This window comes from Peromyscus maniculatus, chromosome 1 (assembly GCF_049852395.1).
Source record: "Peromyscus maniculatus bairdii isolate BWxNUB_F1_BW_parent chromosome 1, HU_Pman_BW_mat_3.1, whole genome shotgun sequence".
NCBI lineage: Eukaryota > Metazoa > Chordata > Mammalia > Rodentia > Cricetidae > Peromyscus > Peromyscus maniculatus.
Window position 1 is genome coordinate 49,749,467 of NC_134852.1, and position 13,448 is coordinate 49,762,914.

The following is a 13,448-nucleotide window of genomic DNA, read 5'->3' on the forward strand; positions in this document are numbered from 1 at the left end:
CCAGTATTTACAACGGCGTTTCATTTTACCCTTTGAAATATAAATCACAGATTATTACAGGGGGTTCTGAGCCCCTTGCCCAACCTATTTGAGAAGTCACAGGTCAGTGTCTGTTGGCACAGTGCCTGCCTCTCCTAGTTCCCAAAACCCTGGGGCCTGCTTAGTAATTACTAATGAGGAACCCAGTCAGTCCTAGGCACTCAGAGCTGTGTTCACAGTTCCTGCCGCGTTTCTTCACCGTGCATCCTAAGGCTAGACTGAACCCTTGAGTTCCATGTGGGAAGAAAGCAGATGAGTCTTCCTACCCTGGAGTCAGCATGAAAAGAAAATGTGACTCAGTGACATGTGGCTCAGGCCGGTATGTCTTGCTGACATTGTCCCTTTTCCTTGCACCTTAAGAATCCTTCACAGTCCTGCTGCATTAGACAAGCCTTATTTGTTATTATTTATAATATTTATAGGAATTCAGTTCCTATCTTGTTGAAAGTAAAATTTATAAGGATGGAAAAGCTTTAACACATTACAGTGGGGAATTTGTGTATAAGATTTATTAATAAGGAAAAAGTCATTTTTAGGAAAGAAAAACATCAATTATCAGAGCAGGTAAGTAGAGATATTTAGGAGTTTTAAGTAGTATTATCATAGTTAGGATTATAATTTTCTTTATTAGAGGAAAAAAGCAAGTTTTATTAGGCAGAGTTTGTTGGGTTTTTTTTGTTGTTGTTGTTGTTGTTTTAATACCATCAGAATATGAAGTAAAAAAGAAAACTCTTGGAAACCATGTTTCCACAGCTGCACAGTGTATGGCAGTGTCTCCTGACACACTGAAGGGGGGCAGTACCACAGCTTGTCTTCCCTTCCCAGAGCAACTCCCTGTCACTCTGGTGAAGGTGACTCTCCTGGGCATCCCTCAGTTGGAGTGTGTGCCCGGGGTTCATCCTTACCCTTCCACAGAAAGGCGCACCTGACCTGTGTCCACACTTCTCCACACAGGAACCCCACTGCTGCAGATTTCACAGCTTACTTAAATTGCATGAATTGAAATGCGTTGGCCGCAGAAAAGACAAATAGATAGAACAGTGTAGAACACGGTACTTGGAGCCTTGGCATGGAGAGTCCTTTCAAGACACATGAGGACTCTGAGCCTCGTCCAGGAGGCCAAAGGAGAGTAGGAAAGAAGAACGTACGTGTTTGCATCTGGCTGCAGCATCCTAGATTGCTGTGCACTAGGGTATCTATCATACCAGGGTTCTGCCCGTAACTCACATTATCGCCACAGCACAGGCGGGACTTAGAGGATGCTGCTGCCGCCGCCGTCACCTCAGTGATAAAATAACTGGCTGCCGCAGCAGGAAGCCCTGCGTACTGAGATGTGTCCAAGTGCATCTGACTAGTAGGAAGACTTGAGAGGCTGAGAGTGCTTGAGATCCAGTCAGGTGCAGATGTGACTCTTACAAATGTTTTCCCCCTTTGGTTGAAGGTGCATGTTACAAAACTTTCAAACCTAAAAACTTCTGTCATTGATTATAATGTTCGAGCTGAAATTTTATCCATGGGAATGGGTATTGATAATTCAGAACACGTAGAACAACTGAAAAGACTTTACAAAGAAGCCAGACTGCCAGCTTTCGAGGACCTTCTGGGCCAGACCTCGTAAGTGCATTTCTGTCTCCCTTTGGAAAAGCTGTGCTAAGTTAGAGGAATCTCCTTGTTCTAGCAGTCAGCTTGAAGAGCTTTCAGGGTTCACCAACTTACCCCTCCCTCTAGTGTTGCTGGATGCTGTAACAAATCTCAGGCGTATTGTTTTTGTTTCTTTTACAGAGAGGACTGTTGTTGACATTTTATTTGCAGATAGCACAGTGTGCAGTTTGATAGTACACTTGGGACTCTGGGGGAAGCGGATGGGGCTCCCTGGCTTTGTGCTTCGTTGGAATGTACATGTGCTGTCTGCTCCATGTCTGGCTACATGAACTGAGCATGCAGTTCGTCTGCACTGTATGTAGATCTGTAGGGCTAAGTATGTCTGTCCCTGTGAGTATGTCATGATGCTGCTGACCTGGTGTGCTGCTGGCCAGGGAGGTGTCCAGTCAGGCTGCAGTGCACCCTCCCCTGCCCGGGCGTCTGCTGCTGTGTTTCGGGAGGGTTCCTGAGGACAGAACTGAGCTGTGCTCACTGCTACTGCCCACCAGTTTGTCGTCTTTACAGCGTGCATTGCAGGAAAGAGGGGGTTTCATGACATTTGCACACAGGCACATAATGTTCTTGGATCATATGGCCGCCATCGCCCTTCTGTTCCTTCTCCATCTTGCCTCTCATCCTCCTCCTTCCCCAGATAGTCCCTTTGCTACTTTGAATCTTTTTTAAAAAAATCCAAAAATCCAGATTCTGCGTATGAAAGAAAAGAAGCAGTATTTGTCTGAGTCTAGCTTCTTTCACGTAATATGGTGATTTTTCAGTTCTATTTATTTTCCCACAAATGACATGATTTCAAGTTTTACAGATGAGTAAAACTCCGTGTGTGTCTTCTCCACATTTTCTTTATCCATTCTCTGACAGGTGGGCAGCTAGGCTGATTCCGTGGCTTGCCTATTGCAGATAGTGTTGCGGTGTCACACAGGTGTGAACTGCCCACCACTCCCATGCTAGCTATGCCAGCTCAGTGTCTCTCTGTGTACTTGCAAGATGGCTCGGGGGAAGGGCACTTGCTGCCAAGCCTGATGACCTTATTTGATTGACAGAACTCACATTTTGGAACAAGAAAATCAACTCTTGAAAGTTGTCCTCTGACCTCCATATGTGTGCAATGGGATGCAATGCCTCCCAAGACACACAAAATATAATAAATGTAAATGTTTTCCAATAGGTAGAACAATTTTCAAGTAACCATATGTAGTGAAGTCACTCTGAGAAGGTGTGATTATTATTGACTGTCAGCTTGACAATCACCTAGAAGACAAACCTCTGGGCATGTATTGGGTTAGTTGAGGTGGAAGGGTGTGCTGAAATGTGGGAGCACCATCCCACAGGAGAGAGAGCTGGACACCAGTGTTTGTGTCTCTGTGCTTCCTGACTGTGGATGCCATGTGACCTGCTCCTGTACCCATAACTACCCATAACGGACTGAACCCTCAAACTGAGGCAGAGTATGAGCCCTTCCTTCCGTTGATTTTATCAGGGATTCTGTCAGATAGATGAGAAAAATAACTAATACAGACAGTGTACTAGCAACCTCAGAGCGGAAGATAGACACAGCCTGTGTGAACTCCAGAGGGTCTTGCGGAGAACCCCAGTTCAGTACTGAGTACCTCTGAACTGATTGCCATGGTGACTGCACACTTCAGATGCCTCCCCATAGGAACCACGTCCTCACCGGAATTTGTAGCCGTTTGTTTTTTTTTTTTTTTTTTTTTTTTTGGTTTTTCGAGACAGGGTTTCTTTGTGTAGCTTTGCGCCTTTCTTCCTGGAACTCACTTGGTAGACCAGGCTGGCCTTGAACTCACAGAGATCCTCCTGCCTCTGCCTCCCGAGTGCTGGGATTAAAGGCGTGCGCCACCACCGCCCGGCCCGTTTGTTTTCTTAATGCCAGTGAAATGGAATCTCAAAGCAGTTTTCATTTGCATTTCTCCGACCACTAAGGATGAACACTTTTTCCAAGTGTTTATTGACCATTTGTATTCTTCTTTCGAGGATTTGTGTGTTCAGTTCATCAAACCATTTCTTGACTGATAATTTTGTTGTTTTGTGTTTAATTTTTACACTACTTCACACATCCTGTCTGGTGCCTTCTCTCCATTCCTGTGCACTTCCTCTTCACTCTGGTGATTTGTCCTCTGCTGTATAGAAATTAGCTTCCTGTAATCTCATTTGTCAATTCCTGGAGTGATTTGCTGTCCTACTGGAGCCCTGGCCATAACAGGAGGATCCAGTTGGCCTCTGGGTTTACTGTTGTAATCCTCTGTGACCTTGGAAGGTTCTAAAATTATAGCTAGAAGGGGAGGAAGTAGCCAAAGAGTCTGGCAAAGATAAAAATAGTTTGTAACGTGAAATGTTTTTAGTTTTTGTTGGAAGAAATTGGATACTTGTGGAATTAGAATTCAAGTTGTTTTCTATACACTTCAAGGGAAGGAAAATCCTATTATAAGGCATTCTTTAATAATGAACATGCCATTACTGTTGAGATTTTATTTTAGACATTTTTAATTGATTCTTTGTGGATTTTATATCATGTGTTCTGATCCCATTCATCTCCCCATCCCTTCATTACCCTCGCTCTGTCCTTCTACCTCCCCCCACCAAAATAAAATTTAAAAGAAAAGCAAAAAAACAAAAAACTAACATACAAAAGAAAAAGAAAAAAATCTCAGCGTGGAAGCTGTAGTGTGGCCCAGTGAGCCACACGGTAAACCCCTTAGTCCATACATCTTTACTTGCAAGTGTTCATCACAATGAGTCATTGGTCTGGTTCGAGGCCGCTCGCTTCTGCTACATGATAGATACTGGGCCCTCCCTGGAACTCCTCTTGGATATCCTGTTGTTGTCTTGTGTCATGGAGATCCTGCAGCTTTGGATCTGCAGGTCTGGCCCCTTCACACGCTCCAGCAGTTCACAGATGAGGTGGGTGTTGGGGTGGGAGCCATGGACATCAACACAGACTGCGGCTGTGGCAGAGTCACAGACCCAGACATGGCCCTAGGTGGCAGCCCAGACCCCTGTTGTTGGTGTGGCCCTTGGTGGCAACACGGGCCATGGATATCAACACAGACCCTAACTGCGGTTGGACCATGGACCCAAACATGGTCCTTGTCAGCATCCCATGCCAGGATGTCACCATGACCCTGGTTGGCAGTGCAGGTCACTCAGATCAGCGTGGACCCAGCAGTTGTGTGGCCCCCTAATGCCAACGTGGCCTCAGGTGGTGACCCAGGTCCCAGGTATCTGCATGGTCCTCAATGGCAACAGGAGCCTCAGACATCAGTTCAGACCCTGGCTGGGGCTAGGCCACAGACCCAGAAATGACCCAGGCTGCAGCTCAGCCCATACAATGCCATGGCTCCATTGGCAGCACATGTCACTCAGGTCAGTGTGCTCCCCTACCCCCACCCAGCAGTGACACAGCCCTTGGACACCAACCTTGCCAACAGGTGGCAGCTCAGATCCTGGGCATCTGTGTGGCCTTTGGTGGCAACATGGGTCAGGGCATCAACACAGACCCAAGCTGCTGTGGGACCACAGACCCAGACATGGTCCCTGGCAGCATCCCAGACCCAGATATCTTGGCCTTAGCTGGCATCTCAGGTCACCTGGATTCACATGGCCCCAGTGGCAGTGTGGCACTAGAGCGACAACATGTCCTCAGGTGGCAACCCAGCCCTTAGACATCTGCTTGGCCTTGAATGGTAACAGGAGCCACAGGCATCAACGCAGACCCTGGCTGCAATAGGGTCATAGACCCAGACATGACCCTCGGCCTCAGTTCAGGCCTGGACCTCACTGTGGCCCCAGGTGGCAGTATGACCCTCAAACACCAACATGGCTTCAGGTATTGGCCCAGACTACAGGCCTCTCTGCACAGCCCTCTGTGGTAACAGGAGCCACTGACATCAACACAGAGCCTGGCTGCAGCAGGGCCACAGATCCAAACATAGCCCTGGGCAACAGACCAGGCCAGATGTCATCATGCACCCAGGTGACAGTGCAGCTCTCCTAGAAAGGCATGGCCCCTGTGGGGGGCGTATCCCTCAGACACCAACATGGTCACAGGTGGTGGGCCACCCTCTGGGTGTCCAAAGGGCCCTCAGTGCTAACAGGAGCGATGTCAATATAGACCATTACAGCTGCATCAGGGCCATAGATCCAGACATGGCCCTTGGCAGCAGCCCAGGCCCAGATATCACCATGGGCCCGGGGGGCAAGCAGTCCACCCACATCAGCTGGCTCCTCACTGCCCTCCACCCGTCAGATCTGCCTCTCCCCAGCACATGAACCTCTCGTGGTTGATGAAGGCAAATGTCCTGGGGCAGAGCTGTTGCTGTCCTCCATGTGCCTGGGCTTCATGGCTCCATTCTGCTGGTGGTTGATCTCTACCTGCCCTGCTATTGAGATTTAATCCTAACTCTGGGCAGAGGCTGTGAAAGTCCCTTTCACTCGGCCTTAGAATTGAACACAGGAAAGTCTTAATTTGGTTTTGGTCAGAGCCGAGGTCAGGGCCTAGACAGATGCAGAGCCTTTGAGGAATAGGATGAAGTGGTCTGGAAAGAGACAGCAGTTACATAGCACTGAGCAAATCAAGTTCAGGGAGACTGACAGAGTGGCGGTGGTGGCAGAAAGCCTCTAGGGCCACGGAGAGACAGCCTTTGAGAAGCATTCAAGAGCCAGCTAGGTTTGGAGCACTAGAGTCATAGCAGATGGTGGTAGAGTGTGTGTGGGTGAGTTTAGCATCTCTGCCTGTGAGGTTAGACTGGGTATGACAGGTATTCGAAACAACTGAAGGCAGTTTGTGCGGAGGAAGAGATACGATGTTCAGTGAGATGGGGATAAGATGTGGGATAAGAGGAAGTCCTGGGCACTGCCTGATGGAGAGGTCACAGGACTGAGGGGTTGACAGATACAGGGACTGGGATTCTGAGATGCAGTGACAGAGGGTGTTGGCGCTCTGGATAAGAAAAGATGTTTGGGTGGGGGCAGCTCATTGGAGAAAAGGCCCAGAGCTTTTTCTAGGGCATGGTAAGTTTTAAGGTCATTAGAAGGACAAGCTGTGCCAAGGAAACAGCTGGGAGAAAGGCCCTTGGTCTGCTGGCACTGAGGGTGAACATGGGGCCTGTGGGAGGAAGGGGCAGCCTGGGGGTCAGGGCCATGCTGTATCCAGGATGGAAGTTCAGTCCTCCGGCGGTGGCAGTGATGGAGGCCCTATGCCTCGGTTCACAGTTATCAGAAGCCTCTGGAGAGTAAGCCCTGGCTTCTTTAGAGATGTTGTTTATCTGTGTCATGTGAGTGTCAACCTGAATTCTCTCTGAAAGCCTGCACAGGATGAATCACTGAAGCACATTGTCATCTGTAAGCAAGGGAACTTGGGGCAGGGTTGTAAGGAGGTCACTGCCTTGTATTGACCTTCTTACGTCTGAACTGCATGACTATGGTGCTGGTTATTTTTGTCAACTTGACACAGACCTAGATTTATTTGGGAAGAGGGAACCTGGATTAAGAAAACGCTTCTATAAAATGGGGCTGTAGGGTATTTTTTAAATTAATGCTTGTTGGGGAGGAGCCAGCTCTTTATGGGAGGTGCCACCCTTGGGCAGGTGATCCTGGGTTCTATAAGAAAACAAGCTGAATAACCCATGAGGAGCCAGCCAGTAAGCAGCATTCCTTCATGGCTTCTGCATCAGCCCCTGCCTCCAGTCTCCTGCCCTGTTTGAGTTCCTTCCCTGCCCTCCTTCAATGATGGACTGTGATAGGGAACTGTAAGCTGAAATAAACCCTTTCAAGTTGCTTTGGGTCATAATATTTTGTCACAGCAATAGAAACCCTAACTGATTATCTGCTTAAAAATCTGCTTAAAAATCCAAAAGAATGGTGATACATATTTTTAATTTTTAATTTTTTTATTTTTTTAGACAAAGTTTTTACAAAGTCATGGCTGTCCTAGAACTCACTATGTAGACCAGGCTGGCCTTGAACCCAGAGATCTGCTTGACTCAAAAAAATTGGGATTAAAGCCATCCACCAACACTCTTGGACTATAGAGCTATAGACCTATAGCTATATGTAGATATAGAGAGAGGTGGCGAGAGGTAGAGGCAGTCACCTGAATGAAGTAATCTCTAGTTAGCTAGTAGACAAAATCAGAGGGTGTTGTGTTAGATGTAGCAGGTTTCTGTGTGCATAAAAAAGATGTAAATGGAATTTTTTGAAGCCACATCTTAGTCTTTCTTGCCTCTCCACCACCCCATTCAACCTCAGAGCTGGAGAATCACCTCCCTGTCCCTACCCAGTGATAATTACTTTTGTATGAAAACAGTATTTCTACAAGTTGGCCCAAACTGGTACCGTAGGCTCGGGGAATACACTCTAGGAGGCAGGTGGAAAGGAAGATGCACCAGCTTCGCACTTGGGCTGGACTCCCGTTTGAGGAGGGAACTGCATGGGCCTTTCTTCCCAGAGCTTCAGTGAGCTTGAAGGGAAGGCCAGCTGAGTGAAGGAGAGCAGGCCTTCCTGATGACAGGTGTCCCTCCCCACCCTGTGCTTGGGTGGGGCAGAGGCACACAGTGAGCAAAGCTGGCCGCACTATCATTGTCCGCAAGTCACAGAGGCTCCGTTGGGCCCGACCCCAGGATGACAAGCAGGTGCTTTAATGCCTGTGTATGCCCTCTTCTGCTCTTCTGTTCAGAACACCCACCACGGTGGAAGATGGCATGTGTCTGCGGGGCACTCGGCAGGGAGATGGAGATACAGAAAGAAGAGCTGCTTCCGAGGTGGACTCAGACAACCTGAAGCCTGGTTAGTACTGCCCTTCCAAGACGCTCTACTCCAAGTTGAGATTTCCCCGTATTGAGACTTTCCTTTGAAATGGCTCGAGGAGGCCTGAGCATGGCAAACGTGGCTCTGGCAGGCTTTACCCACCCCCCACCCCCATTCCTTTGCCTTGCTAAACTGTTAGATTGCACTCCTAAAGCTAGCCACCAAGGTTCCTTCCCTTATGTGTCCACTGCCTCCTCCTGAGGCTGACTACCAAGGTCCAGCAATCAAAAGTCCCCGTGGGCTACCCTAATTTACATGCCCAATCTAAACAAACCCACTCATCCTAACAGGGGGGTTCCCCTTTCCCTTTAACAACTGTCCTTTGCCTGTGGGTCTGTCTCCTCTATCCAGAGGCAGTCCTTTGTCTCTCGGGGGCAAATACCCTTCCCCTGTTCTTGTCCCTTCCCCTTCTCCCTGGTCCTCTGTCTCCTGTCTGTCTCTTATCCCTGCCCTCTGTCCCTCTGGGGCAAATCAGTCTCCCTTGTGCTGACACCTTGGTATTGGGGGTCCCGGGCCTCCCCTGGTCTTTTCAGCTCTCCCTGTGAGACACGGAGCAGAGTGCTGGCTGGCGGCGGCGATTCTTCAGTGATGCTCTAGTGTCTAAAGAGCGGAGTGAGCAGCGCTGCGGCTTTGTCCCTGTGCGCGTGCCTCTGTCCACACTTCAGTCACACCTGTTGAATGTTTCCAGAACCCTCCTTGTGACCCAACTCGTTATTCATTCCTGTCATTACCGGTGTCACTGAGTTGGAAGCACGTGGCCTCCTCCAGCCTCTAGCATTGTAGCTGGTGTTTTTTGTTTTAATTGTTAGGTTATATTCTGTAATCTGAATATACCAGCTTGATTGGGACGCTGAGGTGGTTCTCAGGATTTTTTTTTTTTTTTTTGGCATTGCTGTGAATCAAACCTAGAGCCTTGTTTTAAGTTTGGAATGGCAATTTTAAATATTTTAGGTACAGAAGAATTCCATTGTCTTAGAAAATGTGTGCTCAGCAGTAGTTGCGTCTGAACGTTGAGCTGTTCTGGAAGGCTGCAGGTTAAGGGAGGACAAACAGCCTGGGTATCTGTCTGCCTGGCACACGGCGGCACTGTGACACAGTCCTCTTCAATAGAGCACTTTCCATTCTTTGTACTCTTTGAAAGTTGGTTATCGTGTCAACAGTGTGTCGGTTTCCTAGTGACGTGCACTTTAGTTTCTTCTAATGATTTGCTACTAGATACCTGAGATTTTATGAAATTGACACTTTTTGTTTGTTTGTTTGTTTTTGAGACAAGGTCTCTATATATCTCTGGATGTCCTGGATCTCACTATGTAGACCAGGCTGGCCTCCAACTCACAAAAATTGGCCTGCTTCTGCCTCTGAGTGCTGAGATTAAAGGCATGGGTCACCACATCCAGCTGAAATTTATACTCTTAACATAAATTCTTCATGTAAAAGTTGCTTGGGTACAAGAATATGTATGTTGCAATATAAATAACTTGTGGAAATTGTATCGTTGATTTTGTACAGAAGTTTTATCTGAGGACACTGGCAGTGACTCCCTTAGCAGAACTGCGCAGCCGCATGTGAGAAGGTACGTGCTCCTGCCCCTGGGCACCACCCCCAGAGCCACTGTGAGCTGACGAGTGCAAACCTTTCTCTCCTTCTAGCTTTCACCCACAGATAAAGTGGTTCCAGAAAGATGATGTGGTCATCTTAAAGATAAAAATAAGGAATGTCAAAGACTATAAGTGTAAATTCTTTACAGATAGAGTCGTTTTCAGGTAGGTTTGTGTCTGTCTGATAAAGTAAAACTGCAATTGCATACAACATTTTAGATGGCCAACTTTATTTCCTCTTGTAAACCCAGTGCCTGGGTAGGAGACAAGTTCTACTTGGCTGATATGGAACTGCAAGGTGACATAAGGAAAGATGACTGCAGGTGCGTAATTAAAGATGACGAACCTCTAATCACGCTTGCCAAAGAGAAACGGGCATGCTGGTGTGGCCTACTCAAGCAGAGGGTGAGTTGCTGTGCCCGCGGCTGGCTGCTCCTGCCCAGGAGCACCTTGCACCTCCTTACCTGTGTCCACTGTGTGTTGCCCAGAACCCTAACGTGGCGTTTGACTTCGACCACTGGGAGGAATGTGAAGAGGACAGCCCCTTCTCCAAGGGTGAGATGGGCAGGCCCTGCTCCTGGGGCAGGGGGCTGGTGCAGGGGAAGTGGGTGGACAGACCAGCTGTTTTAGGCTCTCCGTTGTAGAAATAGGCTGTTAATGTAAGCCCTAGAAATTGGAGTTGATCTTGGTGCTAAATGTTTTGGTATGGGTATATAATGACCCTTAGTAGTAAATATGCTTCTTTGACTATTTTGAGCGCAGGGGATGGAAGCCATGTATGGTAGGAAAGCACTATACCATCGGCTACACCCTCAGTTCCTAAACACACCTGACAAACTCCTTTATGGTAGCCTTCCTAGGAGAACTACTTGTTTAAGAGCAGACATACTTATTTTACCTGTCCTTGTTTGCTTAATAATTTGTGAGGAAAACAGAGCTAGACCTATGGGACATTTGCTGCACTGACCAAAATAAAATGGGGGTGGGTGGTTAACCTATACTAAACCATTTCTACTAATACCAAATCTTCCAGTTGTAAATTCTAAAAACCTGTCCTGCAAAGTGGCAGCGCTGGTTGAGAACAGCAGCAGCTCTTCAGAAAGTACCGACGGAAGTGAGAGTGAATGAGGATGTCAGTTAACAGAAGAGGGGGAGGAGGCTGAACAGAAACAACGGACATGCAGCACCAGAGTCCAGGGTGGTCCAGGGTGGGGACCTGGCTGTCGCAGCAGCCAGAGCTGTCCAGCCTGGGCAACTGCCAGGAACAATTCAACTGTGGGGTGTCAGTGTCCATCTGTGCAGACGCAGGCCCACCCAGCTGGTGGAGGGCCACGGTGGCACTGGGCACATGGAGTGCCTGCGGCAGCTGTCTCAGAAGACCCGGGGAAATGGTGGGTCAGAGCTCTGCTTAAATCATTTCTTTTTTTCAGATGGTCACATTTTCCAATGTTAAACCTCTGAGCAACATTTTGTAGCACATAGGAGGCTGGCTGTGCAAACACTCAGCTCTTGCTTTTCTGTTTTATATTAAAATGTACTAACTGGGGTACACTTCTGAAATGTGAGGTGGGAAAACTTGAGTCTGTGCTCTAGAATAGCTCCTGGAAGTGATGGGCATCTTTGTGGTGGATCATCAATAAAGCTCCGGTGTTCTTATGGAAATGCTGTTCATAGTATTTTGCTCTGTGTCAAATGCACAGTAACATTTTATTCATACTTCCTAGAAAGTAAAATGCCAGTGGTGGCAGTAAGTTGGGGCGCGGTGACACTGACAGTTCCAGCGGGCACAGGCCAGCGGGCAGAGCAGCGGGCACAGGCCAGCGGGCACAGGCCAGTGGGCACAGGCCAGCGGGCAGAGTAGCAGGCACAGGCCAGCGGGCACAGGCCAGCGGGCAGAGTAGCAGGCACAGGCCAGCGGGCACAGGCCAGCGGGCAGAGTAGTGGGCACAGGCCAGTGGGCATAGGCCAGTGGGCAGAGCAGCGGGCAGAGCAGCGGGCACAGGCCAGTGGGCAGAGGCCAGCGGGCAGAGTAGCAGGCACAGGCCAGTGGGCAGAGGCCAGCGGGCACAGCAGCAGGCACAGGCCAGCGGGCACAGGCCAGCGGGCAGAGCAGCGGGCACAGGCCAATGGGCACAGAGCAGTGGGCACAGGCCAGCGGGCACAGGCCAATGGGCACAGAGCAGTGGGCACAGGCCAATGGGCACAGAGCAGTGGGCACAGGCCAATGGGCACAGAGCAGTGGGCACAGGCCAATGGGCACAGAGCAGTGGGCAGAGCAGCGGGCAGAGCAGCGGGCACAGGCCAGCAGTGCACAACACAGGGTTAAGCATGGGAGTGGCAGCACTGTGTGGTGAAGAAGAGTGGGATACATTTCAAACCCCTGCCAGTGACCTGGGTGGAGCTGAGCAAAAGTAGCTGCCACTTTACATGAGGGTGGACTTGAGTAAGTGCAGGGACTGCCTATGGTTACTGTTGTCTGCTGTAACACACGCAGCCTTGCATGTGCTAGGCCAGTGCTACCTCCTGAGCTACCTCCGCAGCTCTGCCCTTCGTTCAGTTCAGTGTGGGTGTGACCTTATTAAATCCACTCCTGGAATGAGTGGTATGCAATGTGGTTATGCAGCCCTTCCCTAGCTACCAGCCCTCTCTTAGCTAACACATCCTGATAGCTTCTGGGGCTTTGTTTTTTATTTTTGAGACAGGGTCCTGGCTGGCCTGGAACTCACTGTGTAGACCAGGCTGGTCTCAAAATCAGGGAGATCTACCTGTGTTTGCCTCCTGAGCGTGTATCACGACATCTAGCATTCCTGATAACCTCTAAAAACACCTCTGACCTCTAGTTAAGACCCTTAACTCACAAAATTAAGGGTAGCTAAAAATAATAATATTAAACAAATATCTGAATACATTTTCATTAAGAAACACTCCAGGAAGCACAGAGACAACCAGCCAAGCCAGTGGAGACCCATGAACTGTGGACCAATGGCTGAGGAGACCCATGGAACTGGGCCAGGCCCTCTGCATAAGTGAGACAGTTGATTAGCTTGAACTGTTTAGGGGGTCCCAGGCAGTGGGACCGGGACCTGTCCCTGGTGCGTGAGCTGGCTGTTTGGAACCTAGTGCCTATGCTGAGACACTTTGCTCAGCCTTGGTGCAAGGAGGAGGGGATTAGACCTGTCTCTACTGAAAGCTGACTCCCCAGGGGAGACCTTGCCTTGGAGGAGGTAGGAATGGGGGGTAGGAATGGGGTTGGGGGAGGAAAGGTGGGAGGAGCGAGGACAGGGGAATCCGTGGTTGATATGTAAAATGAATAGAAAAATCTCTTAATAAAAA

At 48.9% G+C, this 13,448-nt stretch overlaps 1 protein-coding gene across 6 annotated transcripts in view; it reads left to right on the forward strand.

Moving 5' to 3' along the window:
• Nucleotides 1-13,440, forward strand: part of Tdrd12 (tudor domain containing 12) — an 88,470-nt gene extending 75,030 nt beyond the window's left edge. For 2 of the 6 annotated variants that reach the window (XM_076577627.1, XM_076577634.1), the window contains exons 25-30: nucleotides 1,481-1,653; nucleotides 8,387-8,496; nucleotides 10,027-10,090; nucleotides 10,167-10,280; nucleotides 10,367-10,670; nucleotides 13,035-13,292. In XM_076577627.1, the coding sequence (XP_076433742.1) occupies nucleotides 1,481-1,653; nucleotides 8,387-8,496; nucleotides 10,027-10,090; nucleotides 10,167-10,280; nucleotides 10,367-10,670; nucleotides 13,035-13,145 (876 nt within the window). In that variant the 3' untranslated portion in view covers nucleotides 13,146-13,292. Of the gene's footprint in view, nucleotides 1-1,480; nucleotides 1,654-8,386; nucleotides 8,497-10,026; nucleotides 10,091-10,166; nucleotides 10,281-10,366; nucleotides 10,671-11,148; nucleotides 11,778-13,034 lie in introns of those variants that run through there. The other 4 variants (XM_076577638.1, XM_016003563.3, XR_013053076.1 and 1 more) reach the window with 4 other exon arrangements.
• Nucleotides 13,441-13,448: the final 8 nt, after the last annotated feature.